At 42.1% G+C, this 24296-nt stretch overlaps 1 protein-coding gene and 1 long non-coding RNA gene across 3 annotated transcripts; one reads left to right on the top strand and one right to left on the bottom strand.

The window, feature by feature from the left end:
• The first annotated feature begins 553 nt into the window (after window positions 1-553).
• Window positions 554-24294, top strand: LOC124473585. Of its 2 annotated transcripts, XR_006956732.1 has the most exons (4): window positions 554-636; window positions 9858-9985; window positions 14686-14717; window positions 24217-24292. It is a non-coding gene; the product is annotated as an uncharacterized LOC124473585 (long non-coding RNA). The 2 variants fall into 2 exon arrangements; XR_006956731.1 differs by lacking the exon at window positions 14686-14717 and having other exon boundaries at window positions 24217-24294.
• On the bottom strand, window positions 19391-24271 carry LOC124473583 (zinc finger protein 503). Its single transcript, XM_047029170.1, has 2 exons — window positions 21619-24271; window positions 19391-21271 (listed from the first exon to the last, which is right to left on the bottom strand). Exons 1-2 carry the CDS (start codon window positions 21871-21873, stop codon window positions 19844-19846), a joined length of 1683 nt encoding a protein of 560 aa, XP_046885126.1. The 5' UTR covers window positions 21874-24271; the 3' UTR covers window positions 19391-19843.
• Window positions 24295-24296: the final 2 nt, after the last annotated feature.

Below are 24296 nucleotides of genomic sequence, written 5' to 3'. Positions count from 1 at the left end.
GTGAGAACAAAAACAATTCTCACCTTGAGATAAACAAGAGGCATTGCCGAGGCCTGCCTGCTTCCTGTTGTGCTTGGCTAATAGATCCATCCTGTGCAACGAGGGCTTTCGACAGCTGAGTTGACTTACAGACATGATGTGTTGGTATTCACCGAGCTACAAACACAGGAACACTCACTCAATCAAGTTTTATAGTCAGTAACGTATAAGGCACAGGTAGAGCCAATCGGTATGTTTGAAAAACAAACAAGAGTTAACCATTCTAGCGTTGAATGAACACAAAGAATGACGAGACCACTGACAAATGTGTCAATGCTCTCTATGAGTTACTGTAGTGCGAGGATTAAAAAAATATTTGGATCTTTTAGAGTCAAATTATTAGTATTTGAGATTGCTTAACAGGATGCCAGATGTAAGTATCCTTGAAGATATACAGTATATTCATTATTCAAGACGTTCTTTAAGCACACGCTGAGTCATGTGTGCTTCGTCTGAATCTAAAACTGGTTTTACCTTTCAAGTCCCAGATCTGCACCGCAAAACAAAACAAAACAAAACAAAACAAACCTTCCCTGGCAGCTCAAAAGCCTTCCTGTGTCTGTCTGAGGTCTGTAAAGTGTGAGACGTTGACACACGGTAAGAGAAACAATTGCTTCATTAGTATGACTTGAGATAGTTTCAAAGGGGCACAGCAAGCATGCTGTGAGGGAATTAATCAGATTGTTGCCTGAACTGAACTAGATTAAGTTTATGGCTGACAGAATGGTTTTGGTTTGAGAGTTGGCTCACTGTGTTTTATGGGTTTTAGGCAACACTAAGGATGGGGGATTATCCTGTGTGTACGGATTGGTCCGCAGTAAAAGGTGAAAGGATGAACTGTAGTTTAAGGTTCTAGCAACCAGATACAGTAGGCATATTCCTGTTGAAACAGCAGAAAGTATTCAATGTAAACAGCGTGGCTTCATACAAATGCTTCTTCTCACAGATCATTTAATAAACACTCCCTCGGTGCAAAAATATTATCTTCTGTCAATATCATCTCTTAATATCAATGGTGATGGTTCCCAAACTATCCCTTGCAAAACAGAGAGCACCCCTAACACCCCATCACTATGGATTTGTTGGTGTAACGGATGCCGACATGTCCCTACCCTTCAATGCATTAGCCTCCACTACTGGCACTGCTAAGACACCTTTCTTTCTGGAAGAACTCAGTTCTTCTCTCCTTCTTCAATCCCTTTTTGCTAAAACGACTGTGATGATATGATAACACATGCTTCTCTTATAACAAAGGGATCCACCATCATTGGCGTGTAAGGGTCTGTTTTCTGTGAATAATCTTGAGAGAAAGAGAGAGAGAGAGAGAGAGACAGAGAGAGATTGGAGTTGAAAAAAGAGAGAGAAAGAGAAACAAGTGTGTTTGAACTGGGGGCCTAATGTAGTCAGGATGGAATCTGTCACTCAGCTTATTGCATGCTGATGACTCAGGGCAGTTTCAGCTGTAAGCAGCCCCTGATTTATAGACTGTCAGTAAACTCTTGCGGGCAGGGAGGCAGAGAGGGGAAGATCGCAGCCTCACAGACTCTACTACAAGACCCTGTGTTTAGCTGGGGGAAAGAAGGGGTAAGAACGAGAGAGGGAGAGACTGGGCAGGGCCTGCATTTTTTTCCCATCAAGGCAAACTGCTTTGCACGGCAATTAGCTGTGTCCTCATTTAGTCTGCCCCGTCCCAAAGGGTAATGAAAGTCATACATCATCTTCAGGACCTGCTAATTATCCAGCTCAGATGCAGGTAGGCTTTGTAACCATGAGAAGGCCCTGTCGCCCTGATATTTATTGCACTTCCAAGAAGCGGGTGAAAAAAAATACTTACTTGAAAGGTTGCTGGTACACGTTGTCTCATATCCTTGACATACCTTTTTGCAGATATGCTAGTCAAAGGGGAAATGTCTTCATTCCACATAAATCATCTGTTCTCACGCTGTAAATAAATGTTCAGTCGAACGTCTGGAAACTTGAGAACATAAACATTTGGGGGTCAGCCACTCGACATTGATTTAAATGTGTATGGGTAATCTGGGAAACACCTAGAGAGAACACTGTTGAAGGAATGAAGCGTGTTAGCTACTGTGACCTGGTTGTCATGTTTAAGGACTTTGCATATTTGTAGTTTACAAAAAGGGTCCTCACATATGCCTTTTCCTTATAGCTATGCTTTGATGTTAAGGCTGCTTGTAAGGTAACATGCTCACTGTTTCAATATTCACCCCGCCCCCCTTCCCCTTTGCAGCACAAATAAGTACATATGCAAAATAGAAGGAAATAAAAGACCATGGGACACAATGCTAGTCCAGATCCTGTTTGATCCCTACACATGTTTAGATGTCTAAGCAAACATAAGCAAACATGTCACCTGCTCCCATTCACATATCGACTTTATAAAGAAAATATGGAAGGAGAGAGTGAGAAGGGAATCTGTTTGGTCGACCTTAGTTCCACCCCTCCCTTCGTGTGGTCATCCTCACCCCATGCAGCTATCCTATCCGCTTTGAGACATGGCCACCAGTGCAGTCTGGGTATTGGAGTCAGGAGAGGGGTGAGAGCGAGTAGCAGAGAGGAGACTAATTGTCAAGGTTATGCCTCTGAAGATGATTGATGCCAGGCTGGGTTTTCCTGTCAGCCTGTCAGGAGGCAGGAATGTTTAATGTTCTCATTATTGGTTACGCTGTTGTGTATATTTCTCTGTCAGCGCCGCCGAGCCATCTGAACTGCCAAAGCACTTCAAAGGCCTGCAGGTCATTTATCTTCCCCTGACGCTCCCAATGCTCAGCCTCAGCTGAGTGCTAGTGATTTGTTATGACTTGAGAGCCAGCTGACAGACAGGTTCTCTGTAAGGGGTGGGGTGGGGTGGGGGTGGGGGGGGGGGGGTGGGGGTGGGGGTGGGGGGGGGGGGGGGCTAAAAAGGGTTGCTTTTTGTCACACTGTGAAAACATCAGTGTTCAAATAATGGCCTATGCAACTGTCAGTAGAGTCCAGCACCTGACAGTTTGTGCAGTTGTACTCATTTGCAGCCCCGGTGATTTGCACTCTTCCTAGTTTGGGTTTGGTCGTGGTGTCACATCCACACAGGGCACCATCTGCTGTTGGCTGCCGGAGGTGTGGGGCGGGCACTGAGAAAAAAAGACAGTGACACTAATTGAAGACGCCATCATCATACCGTATTAATCAACATATCATACGTTTTTGAAGTCCGGGACCAAGTAAAGGGGGGAGACGGCTCAAAAATACTGTCCGGCTAGACCAGAGGACAGAGAGAAAGAGGGGGTGATAGGTGGAGGGCACAATATATATATGTGTATATATATATATGTATATATATTTATATAAATATTTGAGTGGAATAAGGTGGGGACGGGTTTGGTTTGAGGGAGAGAGGGAGGGACACAGAGGACAGGCATTGTAAGAAAGAGGGAGCAGGGGGAGGATCTGATCTTTGTTGCCATGACATGATTAATTGTTTTCTTCTGATCTAATTTTGGAATATGAAAAACAGCACATTTGTCTTGAAGAAAAATGATGTGCCGTACAGTGCAGATGGAAATTTCAAGCCCTGAAAAAGATTAAAGTGAAATTCCACTCCTTAGAACTAATCATGAGTTGTAGATTATACTGTCGTTTAACCAGATGCTGGATTTGATTCCCTAGCCCCCACCCTACATTAATGAATACTAGACAGTTATATTTGACTTTGGTAAGTGAAATGTCTATCAGGCCTAATGGACTGCCAGCCAACCTAACCCAAGCAGCACCTCTTTCTGCCCTTCCTGCATTTTTCATGTTTTAGACTGCAGGCCTACAGTAGGTAGCAAATTGATTCCTACTCTATTTCTCTCTCTGTTGATGCTGGGTTCGCTAAATATTTTCACAGAGGAGGCAGAGGACACGAACAAACTTGTGTCCACAGCTAATTTCCTCTCATAGGTCAGGGCCATAACTCTGGGCTTAAAAGTGTCACCTGGGGCAAAGAGGGACGAAAGCTCAATGCTAACGTGATTAAGCTTCCCAGTCAATATGACTGCATACATGGCAGTACGTTAACCAACCTAATTATAGAAGGGTGGTGATAAAGAGAGCAGGGTGGGTGGTTGGGCGTTTCATCTGGACCCTGTCTGTGCTGCCCTGGGCACGTACTTACATCCACATTTCAGCCCCCACCCATTTTTCACTTAAACCCAATCAGGTTACGTAATTAAATTCACGTGTTACCCACACAAATCATGACACAAATATTCCAATTGTATCTTAGCAGTACTGCAGAGTTATGTGTCAGACTTGGGATCTCATAAACAGCTGCTTCTGTGCTACAGTTACAAATCTCATGTCATTATTATCTCAGCAGTCCTTTCTTCTCTGCTCCATCAGTTTTAGTTAGGAGAAGGACCCCATCCGTGAAGACACGGAGACAGGCCTCTGGATGACTGTGTGGCACGTCTTGGCTGCTGCGGGAAAACCACAAGGTGTTTTTGTGTGACTTGGCAAACTGTGCCGTCATTGTGGGGTTTGAAGGTAAATCCAGACTGCCGCTGTTCGTTCTCCGGCCAACCTTCAGTCCTTCTTTCTGCCGAGCCAGAGAGCAAGAACCCCCGAAATTCAGTAGTTGACAAATTCTGGTGACAGCCTGCCACTGGCCCCTCTTACTAATATAGAAAATGCAAATGTTTGGAACACAAACAATTGACAGGGGAGCGCTGGAGTGGAGCCAGTGTACAAAACTTTATTCAAGCATGTGCCAAGCCCTGACTCAAAACAACAGCCCCCTGAAACTTGGATGGCGCCGTAAACCAGGAATGCGAACAGAGGGAGACAGAAAGAGCACAATGCCAATATGTCACACGCTAAATAGTTTTAAATTAGGGCCTGTATACGCCTGTTGGAGACTACATTCATCATACTCAGCGTTGGTCTGTTTCTTGCAACCCTGGCAGTAAGAGCTTCCACATGCCAGCGTCGGCGTTGGGCAGAAACAGCATTGGGTTATCAGCCGAGGTTTACTTGTCTTTAATCAGCCTGCTGCTAATTACCAGCTTTCCACACGGCACGGTCATAAATCATTAATCATAGCGGGAGGCTGGGAGCGTTCAGCTCTGTGTTGGACTTCTGTGGAAGACAGGCTGGTTTTCCGTGATGAAGCTCTTTCTCTCTTTTTCTCCCTCTCTCTCTCTTTTTCTCCCTCTCTCTCTCTCTCTCTCTCTCTCTCTCTCTCTCTCTCTCTCTCTCTTTCTCTGGTTACCTCCAAGTGGCGCTGCCCCTTATGGCTGCAGCCATAAGGGTATAAATTACAGGCTACGTCCTGGACGCCCAAACAGAGGTCCTCTGTTGTGCTTCCTGTTTCTCTTCCTCGTGGCCTCCTCCACTGCCAGTTTGACAAAGGATGACTTCACCCCTGCTTAAACAAAGTTCACACACAGGCACACACACACACACAGAGGATATGATGCTTTTTTCCGTTTATGGCTCCGTGTTGCCAGTTATGTTGCCAAATGCCAGTTAGCCAAACAACTAGAGGAAGATCACGGCCAGTGAGGCAGTTTCTACCCATCTAATTCTTGCTGTGGGGAAGAAGTGTGCTTGTAATGTTTTACTGTAAAAGTGAAAGATGTCATAAAAGATGTTATAAAATTGTCATTTACCTGGACCAGGTTGATGCATCACTGTGTCCCTGTAACGCCCTCGCTCACTGGTGAGTAAATGGGCCAGGGCCGTTTTGAAATTACCACACGGGTGCTAAGGCCTCACGAAGAATCCATCAACAAACGTCTAGTGAGCCCATTTTTAATCTAGCTGGTCTGGACTGGTGCAAGTGTCTGTCTACCTGACTGTCAGAGACAGATTAATCTGTTGCCGTTGTTGTGTCCAAGGAGTTTGCAAATCTATTTAGAAAGAGAGAAGGGGGGGGTGGGTGAGAGAGATTGGGTGGGAAAGGGAGAGAGATGGGGGAGGAATAGGAGAGAGAGGAAGGGAGAGGAAATGGCTTCCTCTATCTGTCTTAACCTTCAGACAGATCCATTCACCATTTTCCATCACTCTTTGACAGGGGATATTTCCTGCAGCCCAACTTGGTTTCCACCATGCTGAAACGTTGTGCCAAAATGTACACATGCATGTATCATTCCAGAAAAACTCTCTGACAAGACTTGGCAACTGTAAAGTGAAGCTTTCAGCTGCTCTTCATGCTACTGCAAAGCCAACTCAGATCACCTGATTGGGTGAGTAGTTCCATGTCCCAGGTAGAACAAAACATCTCTTTGTGCACTTTGCATGTTGAGTCAAACTGTTTCTCATCAGGGGAACACACGCGCGTGCAACTTATGACATGTGCAGTAAAGTGAAATTCTTTGTGGGAGCTGTAAGAGGTCTAGTCAGGTACTGAGTGATGTTGCCACGCACAAGCCAAATACCTCCTCACGTCTCCCCACTCAAAGGGTCTCTACACCATCCAGCGTGAGTGCAAGGTTGTGAAGACAGACAATGCCTCATGTAAAAGTAAAAGAGCCACATCAAATGAAAGATTGTTTAAAGCCAGACCTGCCAAAGCTTTATGTCCATCATTTATCTTGTTACCGAGACATCAAATTCACTTCATGGCAAAGTCATAAAAATGTATGAGAATGGCTGACTGACCCATTCGTCTTGTTTAAAGTGGCATATGTAACATATTTCTCATCCAGGGTGATAAAGTTATACTCTGCTCTTTGATGAAGGATCCCTTGTTGATGGGGAAGTGTTCTCCATATTATTACAGTGTATGAGGTCATTGAAAGCCTGCTGCTTCAACATGTGCAAATCACTAAAAATTCTTATTGAGGAGAGCTTGAGAATGTTGCTAAAGTAAATAGGTAAAAGCAGGTAAATAATATTGTCATTGGCAAAGTCAGGTGTCATATTACACTTCCTCTATCAAATGTTGTAACCTGAATCTGATCATTATGCCATTATGTAAGCTAATTCTACATTCAACACAAACGATAGATGACACTTGTTCAAACCAGTCTTTAATGTTATGCCTTGTGTTAATTCTGTCTTTGTTCCCTAAAAAAAATATTAACATTTTATAATACGTCTATTTTTGCAGGTGTATTGTCTATTTGACTGCGAAGGCACAAGAAAATGCAATTCAGAAAGCAGATGAATGATAATAATTCCTTATTTCTGCTGGGCATAGTGAGGGGAGAGTGAATCAAAGTTTTCCAATGTCAGTCAGACACACACTCTCTCAACAGGGCAGCACACTGAAGCCGTTTAAGCATCTTGTCTTTCGGAGGGTGTGATGAAGTAATGATTAATATTGGGGATGTTTGGAAATGTAAATCTACACTGCAGCACAAATAAACCATGAGGGGTGGGGGGGATGATTAAATGGACATTTCATAGTTGATTGAGCATGCAAAAAGTCATCCATTTCCCCCTAACTCTGTAAACACTGACTCTGGCCTCCTTTCCTGTGAGGTATATGATGGTCGTTATGGGTTTATATGCACACATAGGCCATTGAAGACGAATGAGTGCCTCAATTTATATAACCGCTGGGATCTCCTGATTAGGTAATTTATATGGTAGACAGGTTTATAACTGCTAACTTACCGTCATGTCCCGCAACAATTATTTCTGAAATCCGGCTGTAAAAGCAAACTGTAAATTCTAGATTTTTCTTTTGCTGTCAACGGGGCCTATAACCTGAGATCTGATTTTCAATAAATCCTTTTTATGAAACCAAGGGCAATTACATCAGGACAGAGAGAGAGACACTTCAGATTGATCCAGTTAGTGAACAGCAAGGCATATATAAGCTTTAGGATGCCCCTTGGAGGGCTCTAGGAAGCTAAAGGTCAGTTAAACTGTGTTGTTAAAATCTGAGTGAATACGTGTGCCGGCACCTTAGCCAGCCAAGAAGTCAAGGACAGAGCTCCACATGTAGGGTAGAGATTACTCACCCACTCATACACTGAACACTCAGACATCAAATACATTAACTTCTTGATGCTATTGTTCTATTCACACAATCTACAACAATAGATGGGAATAGGAATGCTTAAAGTGCAAAAGTAATGATTAGATTTAGATTTACTGTGAATTCTCACATTAAACAAGCTGTCAAACAACCAAACTGTAAATGTGAAAAAGCCTTGAGTAGAAATATACTGTGTCATGTGCTTATTAAGTACACACTTTGACTTGATTTGACTTAAGATGGTGGAAGAATTTCACAACTTTGGCTTCCTTTTGTCATCCATCCATTGCTTCTGCAGGGATTGTGTCAATAGCAATAGACAGGGATTACTTGGACATGGACAATGAGTAAACATTTAAGTATTTTTTTAATGTTAAAATATTAATGTCGATGAATGAAGGTAGAAGACAATGGAAAAGATCATTATGTATACAGACCCGTAATCATTCATTGCTTTGATGATCAAAACATTTGATGATCAACATTACATCAGGCACATCCATGGGCAGAGTTAACTGTGTTAGGAGACTGAGGGTAATTGCTGTAAAGGAATATGAGACAAGGAACTATGATCCTGGGAGAACCAGTTTATCTGGTTGTGTTTTTTTTCTTTTTGACAGGAAGCATTGTCACAGACCCACACTGCTGAAAGCCAACTGTCAAGAGTTGCATAAGGCAAAAAGCCTTGACCTCACCAGTTTTCCTTCTCTTACAGTTAAGCTTCAAACTTTCTAAATGGCTAATTGCAATTTAACAACCTACTTAAGCATTTTTGACAATTTAATAACACAGTAAATACCTAAGAAATGCAGTTCTTACCCAGGAATAACTCTGGTATGATGTTAAGTGCGGTCATTACCTAAACAGGCCAACTGTGCTGTTCGTAGCGGGTGGTTAAGATCTTGTTACACCTACAAAACTCCCCAGATACACAGGAATTGGATATTGAACCAATCATTTTAAATTAGCACAGACAATTCTTTAAGTGGGTGTGTGGTGTTTTGTTCCACGATGAGCATCTAGTGTTCAATGGATGTGAGTGAACAGGTAATTTGGTCTGGGTTCCACCCTAGCACAACTTCTCGCCAATGGCACTCTGTCAGACCAACCAAATCCACTTTGGTTTGAGTTTCAATGAAAGGGGGATACAGTTAGAGTACATAAACGTAGCCTCAGCTCAGGCTAACCATGAAATATTCAAAATGTACCCTATTTAGTGGCATGGTGGCATTGTGCCTTGCACAGCCACCTCACAGGAAGAAGGCCCTGGGTTCAGTTCCTGCATGGGGCCTTGTTGGCACTGGGGGCATGTTCTTCCCAGGTCTGTCAGTGTTCAGATGGACTATTTCCCGGGCCTTTCTGTGTGGAGATGCATGTTCTCCCCAATGCTCACATGGGTTTCCACCAGAAATCCCCCAAATATGTAGCCTGGCTGCCAGCCCAACTTAGCCCCGTCCACAAAAGAATTCGGGAAGTTGGGTCTAGGATTGCTCGGTTGGGGAAAAACTATGTCAGAACAGGAGCTGTTCGGACCAATCAAATTGTCAGGGCGGGCTTTATACGATGATGGACAGATGATCAACAGTAACATAATCAACCCCGTCACCAAAGAGTGCTTGGGTTTTCAAGAAACAACATACTACGTTGCTCTGATTGGTTGTAGGTCTATCCAATTTAGCGGGGAGGCATTTTTTTCCGGGTTTGGTTGAAACACGCCCCATACTCACAGCCCAAGGGAGAGGTTTCAGGCTCATATTCTGACTAGAATTATGAGTATGACAACGTCAGGCTACCAAATATGAAAAAAACATGTATAACAGATTGCTCTCCTGCCCATGTCCCTGGCCAGGTAATGAGGGGAGCACCTGGATTTGGCCCCTGGGCACGGCTGATGTGGCTCCTGGCTGACCTAGGATGAAGGACAGCAAGATGGGACTGATGCAGTTGGGTTTCTCCGGTAGTCGCTCCAGCATGCATGTATGTGTTCTTCCACTTCCTGTGTGTGTTCTTCCACTTCCTATGTGTGTTCTTCCACTTCCTGTGTGTGTTCTTCCACTTCCTGTGTGTGTTCTTCCACTTCCTGTGTGTGTGCCATGGTTGTGGGATTTACTAAAGGTTTCTTCTTCGTTTCTTCTTCTTTTTTTTCTGCTTCTTCACAGCCAGGTTTAACTCCAAACACTCTCCCTTGCAAACACAACTACTGAAAGCTTATGAGGTTGGGAATTGGATCACTACATATGCCTGATTTTTCTGCTAGATAATGTTGCTTGGGTACAAACATTTCAAAATAAAATTGTGCAACAGTCCTTAGAAACTACTAGTTCTACTACTCAGACAGTAGAGACCACACCATTGTGGTTGTGAGCATTTCAGCATATAAACACAAAAGCCAAATTTCTGCACAAAAGAGAGCAACAGAGATGTCTGGAGTGGAGTAAAGAAATAGCCCACTGACGGCTTATTAAAACATGACAGGCGTGGCCTAATGGAGGAGAGTGTCAAATGTGAACAGGCGTAACATGTAGAATTAATAGGAAGGGGAACACAAAACAAGATGAAGGGAATTGTCAGGAAGTGAAATGTGGGTTGCCTTTCCGAAGGCAAAGTACAAATTAGATTATGGCCACATAAGATTAGATTATGGACACATGTCTTCATCTGGGTGTAGTTATAGTCATCGCAGAGACCTAGCTGCGCTGAAATGGCTTTATGTTGTAGCTATATTCTTCTCTCTCAACAGGCCTTTTGCTTTTTGGGGGGGATGGCAGTGCGTATCGCTTTTTTCTGACATAAGAACGGGCATGTCATCCATCATTTAAAACATGGTGCCATTGCATTGCACCAGTCCATACTGGTAGTATGTGCACCCGCTGCACACATTTGAGATTACCTATTAACTCAAATATTTGTATTATTATTATTATTTACATTTTACAACTATTAAACTTTTGAATGAATGTTAATTCAAAGCTGCAGACCATAATGGTGTCTCTTTTGAATTGACTTAAGTCTGATAGTGAGTAATCAAAGTGAAGAAATGCTTGAGAAGTAGTCCAAGTTGTTGAGTCGGTAGGGTGTCTTAGATAATTACAATAAAATAAAAAAATCGAACCCTGAAACCATTACTCTGACAACAGTCTGACAGCAGAGCACTTTACCACAAGGTGTTGTATCACACAGCTCGGGGCTCAAATGAACGTTTACAGCGTTGAAGTTTGCAGATTCAAAAACTGCATTTTGCTTCTCACCGTTGACTTCCTCATCAACCACGTATTTGTTCACAGCTGTCATATCTTCTCTTTGACAATCACGGGTGGAAGAAGGAAAGATTATTGTATTGTCTCCGACAATCTGGCTAAAAGCATGCAAGCACTCAACCTGTCGAGCCATTGCGTGGCTGTCTTCAGTACTGAACTCTTTGCATGCAGTAGCCATTGGGTCGCCATAGCGATTTGTGCTTTCAATAAAGAACAAATGTCATTTAACTAATTACATTTTTCCTATTGAAGTGTAAAAACAAATCACCTTAGAGAGGAATATGTGGTAGGGTGATATATACTCAGGATATGAATGGGTCATTCATCTCTTATCTCAGACCATATTAACAGGTGTTCCACAGAGTAAACGCCTCTTTGATTAATCGGTTGTATATCTGGCCATCTATTCTTCAGTCTGTATTCCATATCTGCTGTCCCACAAGAGATGTTAAACATTAGCCTGGAATGACATTTCATAGAACAACAATGTGTTTTGATTGGCGGTTTCTATGAAATGAAATTTAAACGACTTGGTAATGAATAATATAATAGTGTTGTGTTTGCAGACTAAAGAGTGGTCTCCCGTCGAGTACTGGCCGTCTTTCTCTTTGAACTGGCATTTAGACTGACAAAAACAAACATTTGCAGAAAACAGGCCCATTCATATTTCATATTGGGACTCCCTAGTGAACACCGAAGGTAAATCATGCATCAAATATTAAAACTGATATTTCTGCACATGCCACGTCAGACAAATAGGGTTGCCTTTGGTGTGCTGCACAGAGTGTGTGCACAACCAAGACACAGACATATGCATTGCACGCACACACACACACACACACACACACATATAAACACACACACAGCCTTATTATCTATTTGGTCTCATCCTGAGGAACATTTTATAAGCATGCCATCCTCCATAGAAGCACCATTAAAAGGCACAAGAGAGGCATATTACAGTAAATTATTAAGCTAGAGGACTGTGATAAATCACTGAGTGTTATACATGGAACATGGCATATGCTAAGGTGAGAAAGACATACAGAGCGGCCATTCACACTTGGTGCTGAAAGCCTGGCATTTAAAAGCCTGCAACATCCGCCAGATCTTCACAGCCCTGTCGACTTCAGTCACAACTCATTTATTACAGCTAATAGTGAATGATTCGTGTAAGGACTTTATCCAGTTGTACTCAGCAAATAAATGTACTACTGGATACTATGTGGATATGGTTCTGATCATTTCCATTTGACATCATTTTTATGAACGAGGCAAGTTGAAGGATTTCTGAATGCATCTCAAAGGAAAATGTGTTCCAACTAACATCAGTGAGGAACAGAATGCAGACTTGTGCATTTGTGCCGCATTAATGGTTATGTAAGGGAAGCGTCATTAAATGTGCATTAGATGAAATATCAAAGCCTAAGCACCCAAACTAAACATTTTGTGGTTTGGACATTATCGGTCTTTCTTTGCACAGCTATTCAAATATTACTTTTGTAATTTAAAAAAGAGTGATTCCTGAACAACGTCAGTGTTTCAGTCGCAGCTTGTCGACACAGCCGTCGACGTGACTGACACTCCCGTCACAATGAGAATCCTTCTCGCCTGAGGGACATGTGATATCTGTCAACCACTGGATAGCTTTTAATGTTCCCGTCTTGCCTGCATGTCGGAGCAAACACCAAGTCAGAACATCAGCTATTATCCTAGTGTTCCATGCATGATCAAACCTAATTCCCCTTAGATCTTCAACTGTCTCTCTTTCATCGCAGATACCTCAAGACTATTTTTCCCAACTATTAGACATCCTGTGTGTGCATATGTGTGGGAAAGAGATGGGGAGGGAAACAGGGAGACAAGAGACCTGCATAAAAGTCTGTCACGTGGTCTGTCTCCATGGGGTGCAGTTCAGCTTGTTCCTGAGTCTCATGGACCCTTCACAAAAGAGACCTCTCTTTCATAGATACCAACACCATTGACAAGAAACAGCTTTATTGCAAAAACAGTGGTTGATTATTCATAATAGCTTCACCTCTTCTTTAGTCACTATCTTCACTTTCATAAAGGAAGTTGCTGTGTCTAAATGGAACGACAAAATCGTAGCAAAAATAATTAGAAACAATAATAAGTCCTTTCAGTTTAAATGTGTGGCTCGATTCTCACTCACTGTGTAAAGTGTTTATTATGTCCTCTGCCACGCTCTGTAATTGCTTACAGGCAGACAGTGGAGCATGTGGCGTGCAGCTGGTTACAAGGGTCAGTCTGACTGATGGACTGCAGTATAGGGACAGACCACAGCTCTGGCTCTCCCTCATCTGGGGGAGGTCAGGGTCTATTGGCATGGGTGGAGCTAGGCCTCCATAGAACAGATCGTTTCCATATCATCCACGCAGACATAAGGCAGACATGCATAATCAGCTTCTCTCTTTGTCTCAGCACATCTGATCCACCTTTGGCAAGCCCATGGATGACGTATTCATCGAGTCATCTCTCAGCTTGCGCGATCTGGGATCCATTGCTTTGGGCGATGTGGGAAGACATCGCCTGAGCACTGTGATCATGGTATGCTATCGACATGGGAACGGACAGAGGCAAAGAAACAAATGTTGCTGTCAGTTGAAGCGACATCATAAAGGGACACAGGTGTTGTCCACAGATCAGCGGTGCCCACTGGATGGCCTTTGGCCATGTCCATGCACGGAGACACACAAACGCGTGTGTCTTCAACAGCAAACAGGAAAAATGTGTTGCAGCTAAGTGTAATCTGTATATCAAAAGACAACTAAAAAGTATTTTCTTATCAACCCATACCTAATATAAAAAATCTTTTTTCATGGACTACTGGGATGTATGTGTGTGATTGAATGTATGTCATGTTATGTATGTACTTGTGCGCCTTTTGCGTGCATCTACTTATCGTCATCTGTGGTAATTGTGTATCCATAGTCTGTACCACTACCCTTTCATGAATCATCAGCCCCCACCTATAAGCTTTCCTAGCTTCTTTGGGGAACCCTTTCACTCTACCCAATTGGTCTTGTACCCCAACTGTATTATTGTAATATTTGAAGTGGTATTGTGAATAAATAAATAAGATGTGATGCGGATCAAATCTAAAACACAGCCACACTGGTTACCGGCTTTAAGCAAGGCTGTTGATCATTCATAGACTACATTCACTCTCTAAAATATGTAATAAATGTAGATTTAGCTCTTGTTGATCCATGAAGGAAATTCAGCCTAATCATATTAGTAGGCATACATAGGATAAATCCCAAACCCAGAACTCCCCCTCTCACACTTAGTGTGTTATTCACAATAGGTAATTGCCTTATTCTGATGCAGAAACACCTGCTAGTTCAGCAGGATATTACTTGCTATGATGTTTTCACTATGTTGTCTCCACTTCCTCAGGGCAAGAAACAAGGGGAAAAACAGTATTGGAGGTAATTTGATCTTCAATTTCACAGTTAACACTAAAACACATTAAAGCAATAAAAGTTGATGCTTAAGCCCATATTTCCTAAGGCTGTGTTGCTGGATGTCTGGCCCTATTTGTCTCCCAGTCAGGCACATTAGTCTCCTACACCCTCTGCTTATTACTCTTAGCTCCCCCAAACGGTGGAGATCAATGTGTGAAACATGGCAGCATCATTGCTTACAGCATGTGGATGAGTTGAGAAATGCCTCTCTTTTTTTCCGTTATTTCCTTGGAGAAGTCTCTATCGAAGGCCATACAGTATGGACACAGGGAGGGAGGACTAGTCGGATTCAGGCTTGGTGTGTGTGTGTCTGTGTGCTGTCTGGTTGGCTGACAATGGCTGAATGGATAGTTGGAATACTATCCTGGCGATTAATGGTTTATATAAACTTGATGAATGTAGCTATCATAAATCACGTGTGTTGTCCATTGCTGTGTTTTTCACACTTGGCCTCATTCCAGGAAGGTCTGGAGACTTTCAAGGCATGACACTTTTAGTTGCTAAGACAATAGCTGCTAGAATGGCGATGGGTGAAGGTTTGTTTTCAAATGTGGGAGAGACAGCTTTTGTAATAATGTGGTCTTTGAATGTAATTTTCTTCATAAAACAATGTGTGTGCGTGGAGGGGGGGGGGTTAGATTTGCTTTTTTCAAAACGTGGGTGAACGTATGATGAAACCTATGCCCCTGTGCTTATCGGTGGCAAGACATAGTCTGACTTCACCATACTACCAATAGTTGCTGTTGAATGCAATGTAGAACTTCCCATTGAACAGCATTCTCATGAATGTTAAGAAATCCTAAAATGGACCAGGCATAGGTGTCACATGACTTGCTAATAGATCCAAATCTCTGAACAGTGAGACAGCCATTACATCACTTTTCCATCTAATACAAATCTGGATTTGGAACCAGGAGCAGAGAAGGGTTGGTGAATGGTAGTCCACTCCCATCTGTTGTGTTTCTGTTTAAATTAAAGAGGTGCTCTCTTTGACAATACGGTGGGTTGCTAGACACTAGGACACATGTCATGTGATGCCTGCTATCACATTCAAACAGATTCAAACAATTAGAGCAACCTTGTGAACGTGTACTGAAATGCCCTCAAGATACTGAGACATTGATTATTTCAAATAAAGACAAAAAGCCCTTTCAAGCGAAGCTCGTCGCTGACATTTACTCAGCTATTTACATTTATCACTGACAGACAACAACCTCATCAGTGCGAGTACCACTCCAACATCCTCCATTAAGGTGCCTGGAATAAGGGTGCATTTCCATAAAATATTCTTACTAGTCGGGAAAAAGGGCAAATTATTTCAACACTAAAATCCGCTAGTGCACCACTGATTCAATTGACAGAAATGACCTCAATTATGCTGTTAGCATGAGAAGTCAATTAGCATGAGAAGGCATTACGGCGGTTGGAAGTTTCAAGTGTTGGAGATAGAGGCATAGCGGCATCCACAACGCCATTTCATTTCGCTCACGTCACCTGAGCGAGTGCTTTCCATTTGTAAATCAATGAGCAGGGGACACGTGAAAAGATATGAGGTATTCCTCTTATATGTGCACCCCATTTGAAGGGAGGAAATTGTCTCCATTACCGCTCCCAGTTGGGAGTTACATTCCAGGATCTATCTGTCAGAATTGGATGCTTTAACGTTGATGTTGATCTTTGGTTGAAATTATGATAAAGGATGGCTGATCATGTCTGTGGCGTGACTCAGTGGATATTTGTTTGAGAGCTGATCAAAGCACAAACTGAGGCCTAGCTAGCTTTATGTTGTGTTGCTCTTTTCTCTTCATTACTGCAATTACAAAAATTGGACATTTCAACAGCCTGTGTCAGCAGGAATACATTTAGGAGATAATGCCAGACAATGATTTTTCAATTCTTTTTTTTTTTTGTAGTTCCAACTGTTCCAAAACTTTGCAGTTGGAATAAAAAGAAAAGAGCCACATAGTACACGTTCAAGACCACTTGTCCCACCTGAAAAGTCTTGAATATTACATGTCAATGACATGTTCTGAGACGTTCCAAATTTTCCGGGAACGTATTTCATCCCAGTGAAATGTATGATGTCTGAGTCAGCTGATACAAAATGCCTCCCTTCTTCTGAAAAGATCAGCTTTACATTGTCACTGTAGAAACCATTCACATAAAGGATCATTGTTTTCTCATTGACATTCTTGGAACGAGCTCCAACATTATAGCAGCCTGTCTGTATTGACACAGCTGTAAGCTCAACTATAGGCATGTGCCATGGCACACAACATCTTTATTGTGCCACACACTCACTAATGACAGCTTTAGTAGTAGTAGTAATTCAGCAAGGTGGAATATGAGGCTCAGTGTAAGAGACCAATCCTGGGTTACCTAAGGTTACATGTCATGCAAGGTCTCATATGTATATATATATATAAAATGGCTTCCTCTCTCCTTAAAATAATAGATATGACAGCCATTGTGAAAATAGGTGTAACTGGTGGTCCACCAAATGTCTAATAATGTATCTTGTGCCTTGACTTAATCAGGCTAAAGCATAATCTTGAGTTCAATTAGTATCCATGTGGAGCTGAGTAAAATTGTGGGACTACTGGTGCCCTAAACTCAATCCTACATCAGCAGTATCCTATAATGTGGAATCAATATTACACATCTAGGCCTATATTACACGTACCATCTGCTCTGACATATCTGGGGTATTGAAATGTACGCCTTAAATGATCAGTGAACTTTAACACAGTTTTTGTTGTCTTTTTTTTTTACTCCTGCGCGAGGTGTGATTCCTTGTAAATGCTGTCCTTGACCTGCTGCAGTCAATGTTTACTATAGGCCAGATTAGAGACTGAACCTTTATTAACCATTATATTATTTGCCTGAGTCTTCTGTTCACCAAGGGAATTGCTTTAGATCACTGTATGACAATTTAGAAATACATTTACAAAGGATTAAATATTTATAAATAGTTTGTTGTTCTCTTTGGCTTTTTTCTAAATCATAATTCCCTCCAAATAAAACAGCTTGCACTGTCTGTACTATTGTTTTCTTTTGCTATGTTTCTTGTTCTTTTGTCAGTACTATCTAACCTCCTTGCAAATTCCAGTCTCTCTTTGCCTCTATACTCAAAGTCTGTGGAAGAGAAGGGGAGGGCAGGGGAGGGAAGGGGGTTGTGGTAATTCATGCACACATGTGCCTGCCTGTTCCCCAAGTGACAGGGCCAGGGGGAGGGGCACATGATAAATTGCCTTCCACCGGGGACATAGCCACCATGATGTGGGTAAAAATGGAAATCGCTCCCTTTCACCGTCATTACATCAGTTTAAGCGCGTGTGGGCTTCAAGACAGACCCACATTTTACAGACAGCAGTTGTTTTTGACTCTGCTCGTTTAGATGTGTTTAGGAGATGCAAGTCATTCTGATCTAGAACTAATACCATATCTACTCATTCATTGTGTTATTACTTACGTAGACACATAGCTTGATGGACAGACGACCAAATGGATTGAGATGTAAGCCGTCCCTCGTGGCTGTTGATCTATAGGTAGCTTGTCATATCAGACACGCCTACTGTCCCTCATCTTCTCTCAGACAAAATTAAGAACTTGATGTAGATATAAGAAAAGGCCAGAGATAAATTACAACGTAACATTACTGGACTGCCACGGTCTTTTTAAGCATAACCTAAAATAAATTAAGTGTTTGAAATATAGGCTACTACAATTCATCCCAATTTCGTTTAATATTTTGCATGACTGCTATAGTTAAAAGCAATTTAAGGAAAACACTGTTTTTTCTACAAGTGTAAAGCATAGTTAGTCATAGGCCTATTTCCGTGAGTTTGACTTGGAACCATTTATTATCCATTTACTTATGCTTATTTATCGAAGTTCAGCCTACCGTTGAACAGGAAGACAAGTATGTTGTTGAGTCACATTATAGTGAGCTAGGTCATCTTTTGTTTGTATCAACTAAACCAAATCATGGTAATCTACAATATCTGAAGTCAAGTAACATTTTGCCTAAAAGTTAGCCTAAAACGACAACGTGAACAATTCCGAGAAAACTCACACAACCATCTGATCAGCAAATGATGTTTTCCCCCCAAAAGTAAAATGCGAATACTAATTAATAACTTATTTAAAGGCAAGTGTTTACGTAAAAAATGGACAATAGTCACCGCCATTGTGTTAATGTTCGATTATATTTAATGCCAATAAGAACCTAGGCTTATTTATTCAATGTATTGAATTAATGTTCGTTAGGTTTTCATTATTTAATTTCTCAGTTTATGATTAAGATAATGATCTTGTTATCATGCATAAATTACGTTGATAAACTCAACAAGTGCACTTTGAATCAACTAATTTCAAGAAGTAGGGTATATAGGATAAATATGTTTATGTCACCTAACTAAAGCTGTACAATATAGGACAATTACACGCACAGACATAGCCTACAACTTTATCAACCGATGTGCCTAATTTCAAAACGTATTTCGAGAAACATTGTAGCCTATTCGGCCAAATAAGTGAAGGTGTGAATTTTGAAATACGATCATTACCCGTTAACCCTCAATATATAATGGGTATCGTTTAAAAAAAGTATAATAATACAATGAGGCACGCAGAGATATGGAACAGAACTGTTTCTTATTTTTCAATATACATACAAAAAAATACCAATTCTCTTTCCATGGTTTACACCTGAAAAATAACGGCAATTAAAATTTATGGACAATTTGGGATTTAAGAAACAAACATGCATGTAAATTATTTTCTTCTGGATGAGACATTAAATAAGAACAATACAATCATAGCAATTTCAAATCAACATCGAAATGAAGACCTCTGTCTTATTAGTAGACTATTCTACCGTGTGTTTCCACTTCACCAAACTTCTGTTTAAACATAATGCACTTTTGATTTGCTCAAATATCTTCCATTTGTAGCTATCATCGTCTGCTTTAAGCTGACATAAATAAATACAGTTGAGTCCACGGATCCCGTCCATAGGTGGAGCGTCATTATAAAAGTCTTTATATTTGCATTCTTATAACTATAAACTGTTCAAAGTTAAGTCTGTTTCACTGATATCCAAGAGCAGATGCTGTTGTGAGTCTTTGACCGTACAGTGCATAGGGGGAGTAGTAAGGGCCGGTGGCCGCAGGAACAGGGACTGGTGCGCCGTTTGGCAGGGGGCTCTTTGAGTATGGATGGTAGCGGGTACTTAGTCCCAAGGCATGATGCGGGCTTCGCAGTGCCAATGTTCCGGGACTCCCAGGGCCTCCTGAGGGTGGCATGTGCATATGGCACGCCATGGCCGCTGCCGCAGCGTTTGCTAATGATGAAGAGCTGGGATAGCCCGATATCAACTTCTCGGCCCCCGTGAAAGCAGTGTGCGTCCTCAGGTGATTCAGAAGTTCTTCGGAAGAGGAGAAACGCTTATCACACGGCCCGTTAGCCGACACCCAGTTACAAACATGGGGAAGTGGGTCGTTGGGTAGCATGAAACCATACGGATATAACGGATGTCCACTAAAAGAATGCGCAGAAGCGTGAACGGTGTGTAAAGGATGTGTTGGATACATAAGGGGATAACCAGATTTCAGGGCAGAAGCGGCTGCTACGGCTGCAGAGTCGTGGGCGCAGGAGGCACTGGCTGCGCCTGCTAGGTGACTGGCACAGTGGTAACTTAGGCAGTAAGGGTCTCTACACAGGCTGGCTGACATCATAGTCGGTGGAGATGCCCCAGCCAAAGGGCTAGATCCTGCCTTACTGCAGCCAAGTGAGCTCGCCAGTTGTGCGTTAACCAGGCTCCCTCCGTGTGGTAGGAAGTGTTGTGGATAACCAGCATAGGCCCCAGCTAAACTGCCCGGATAGGCCATGCCAGCAGGCGGCAAGGGGAAAACTGTCTGACCCGGTTTGTAAGGGGAAACCGGAGCAACAAGTCCAGACCCAAGAACAGACGCTGAAGAAACGGAGGTTATGGAGGAGGACTCCGAAGACGTGGCTTTGGATCCTGGAGTCGTGTCCTGATGTTGGTTGACCTCCACGTTAATTCCACCGCAACTCACACTTATCCTGCTGTGGCTATTAGTGGTTCCAGATGCATCTGTTGTGCCATTTTTATTACAATCAGAATCTTTCTTGTCATCCCTGTCTCCACATTTACCCTCCGACGGCATGGGAGAAGCAGACGTGCTGGAATTTGGGCTGCCTGTCCGTGGCGTAAACGGCTGGCAGGTGGCGCTCGGCACTCGAAAACCTGACTTCTCTCCGCCTGAGCCGCCCGTGGACGAGTCTTTCTTATCTGACGGTTTAGAATACGGTTTGAAACTAGATTTGTCATCCACACCGATGTCACTCAATTTTAATGGACCGGATTTAGACTCCTTGTCACTAGATCCATTTGATGTTACTGAGGATAGTTTAGATGACGGCGGAGGATCCGGTTTACCTATTTGAGAGCATGTCTGCGCCAGCAGAGCCAACGGACTCTTCTTGGCATCGAGCTGCAAAGAGAAAACCAAAAAATACTTAGAATCCTAATAATAAAAACAATAGCCATACAAATGAATAAACTTCTTTGGTTGTAGGTGTACAGTTTGTGACCGAATGTAACGCAGTAAGGAAAGCGTAATGCGCAGAGCTTGTACGCAATGGTTTAATCGAAAAAAGACTATAATTTGAAATATAAATCATGACCAAATATCCACCAAGTGATACATTTCTACGTATTTTAAGTATAGTTTAAGTTGTGTTGTGTCACTCAGTCCTATACGAAATGCCTTCACAAGACACTTGACAAAATAACAGGTCACAACTTTCGAAAATAACGTAGAAATGATGTGAATATTACCTCTATTGGACTGATTGGGGTTGAAGGCAAAGGCTGCAGATATTCTGGATGCAAAATGTGTCCTGATCGTGCGGTAAGCATCTTCAAAACCTTGATTGGGAGTCGGTTTGCTTGCCGTCGTGGGTCCGATGGAGGTACGGAGTGGAGAAACGGCTTGTTGATGTTTGAATAGCTGTTATTCCGAGAACCGCGGCTTTTCCAGGCTAGATGAGTATTACTATTTCTCAAGGCAGAGACCGAGGGCGATGTGATCATGTCCCAATTCTCAAGAAATTAGTTGGTGATGTATGTATCAGATTCATTAAGAAATGTAAAACGCAGAGAGCCTTTTTCAAAAAGCAAGAAAAAGTGGCGTATAGCGTGTAATCCGTATATTAGGAGTGAGGTGCGGTATAGTAGAATGGAGCAAGTGCGAGGTTATCGCGGATCCGTGGCTGCGTCTTGCACCATGAGCGTAGCGCGCTATGTGTCTCCCAGCAGGTCCGCGCGCTATACTCCCGAAGAACGAACTGAAGAAATTTTCACTTCAAAAGGAGCTGAATTAGTCCGAGATTAAAGCCTTTGCCGCCTTCCAATCAAATGGGACCCCGAGGTGATTGGAGGGTCAAGGGGATGTGACGTTCTTCTCTTTGTAAACTCCTCTATTTTGACAGATCGGGGGAGTAGACGATTGTGAATATTTGGGTTGCTGTGTACGCTTTCACTTTTCTTTAGACTCGAGGTTTCAATTGGCTCAGTATTTGGGTGCGAAAAAAAGTATAGCATACGTGTACTAAAAAGTAGGCTTGCCTGTAGTGTTAGTTCTAGCAGAGCCTATCCTCTTAAATTATAAAATAACATGCTACGTAACATCTTAGTTTCAAATAATGTTTTTGTATGTGATAAGATAAAATAGGCTACATGTAGCCTTACTGTAACATAAAGGAGCTTATAAGCTATGTTATCACAACTGTAGACTATGTATAGCTACATTTTAAGACCAGCGCGTGTTAATATTTACCTTCATACCAGAAAAAGCGATTGTATCGTTTTTGAAACCGTAACTTGAATTTAGGATAATGTTTGACTTTTAGTGGGTCTAAACTGAACCACAAACATAAAACCAACCAGCTTCATCTTGCATTCCCCATTCAGACAAGCGTTGACAGGAACAGACCAATGAAGTGATGGAGGGATGTGAATGTCACATGTTTTCAGTATAATATACACCGCCCTTCTATTTCCATCTCCACCCCTCCGTCAACTGTCAATTCTGCTCTACCGCAATCAATCAGTTATTTGTCAGGCGCTGTCAATCCTCGGTTGATTTATGTCAGCTATTGTAGCTGATTACATGCGAGTGTGACTGAGGAAAAGGACAAATGAGTGGAGTGGCATTTTAGAATAGACACTTAATTTGGGGGAAATAAATCATTCACGTGTAAGATTTAATTTGTCAATACATTAACAACGCAGACGGCGACGTAACTTGAGACTCCTCTGTGTCGAGTTGGAACTACATTGGATTTTGCCCCCCAAAATGAAAAGATGTGCGTAAACCTTTAAAGGCTATGGACTCGTGTAGCCTAAACATGACTCAGTGTCAGTATTTCCCTGGACAAAATCAGATTTAAAAAAATTCCCCGTGCGCAGTAGCCTAAATGATTTCGGACGTAGAACTCGATGCCAATTGTACTTGGATTTATTTATTTGTATTCAATAAGTTATATTATGTGTTATGACTATACTACTATTTAGTAGTCTAGGCTATATGGTAGGCCTACTCTGCTGTGTGATTGGCTATGTAACCTGCATAATGTGTTAAACACCAAATGTATAAATCAATTAGGCATACAGTAGGCCTACAAATAACTCAGTCGAGCAGTTTATCAAGGCTAGAAAACATATTTAGGAACCGTCTGTGCAAATAAAGAAACGAAAATAGACGAGGCTAATGACCCACACGTTTGGATAGGGGACATAAAGTCCTTCAGTTGCCTATCATACATCTGGTTTACCATAAGAGTACCTTTAGACACGATTCGACACATCTAGGGTCTAGCATGTTTAGGCTACTTTTCGGGGGTGAAAGGTATTTGAGTTTGAGAAAACTTCCTCGTGCAGGTGGGCTAATGCAAACGCGCAGATGCGCGCATTATAATTTTTGTTAAAACTTTTCACTTGGATCTGACTCATTGTGATCCCCAACAATAATAAAGAAAATACACAAAAGTAAAATAGTCCAGACATTTTGTATAGACGTCAAATCGATTTTATTAACATACAATGAAAATGATTTATTTTCTATATATAAGTATAAAAGCGGCCTGAAAGAAATAAAAGAAGAGAAATGGTGTGTCAGGACGTTGAGAATAGAAGTTTAAAATGCCTTGAACTATTCACCGCTGAGATGGCTAATCAGTATTGAGGCTCTGGGGCAATCGGGCATCTTTTCAATGCGGGTTTCCTTTCATCTCAATCGGGGTAGAGGCGCTCAATTAAAAGCCTATCAGTTTGTAAGTAAATCAACGCCTATCAAAGTTGTCACATCAAACAAAACGATTATTATTGCAACCCGCCTCCACCATTAATCTCTCTCTGTGGTAATCCGCTTGACAGGTCATCTTGGAGAGCAAGAAAACCAGGAGTGGACAGTGAAAGAGGGCAAAAGCAGAAGAGGCAATGTAAATAGTACGAGG

This window comes from Hypomesus transpacificus, chromosome 11 (assembly GCF_021917145.1).
Source record: "Hypomesus transpacificus isolate Combined female chromosome 11, fHypTra1, whole genome shotgun sequence".
NCBI lineage: Eukaryota > Metazoa > Chordata > Actinopteri > Osmeriformes > Osmeridae > Hypomesus > Hypomesus transpacificus.
This window is presented reverse-complemented; position numbering and strand designations above follow the sequence as displayed.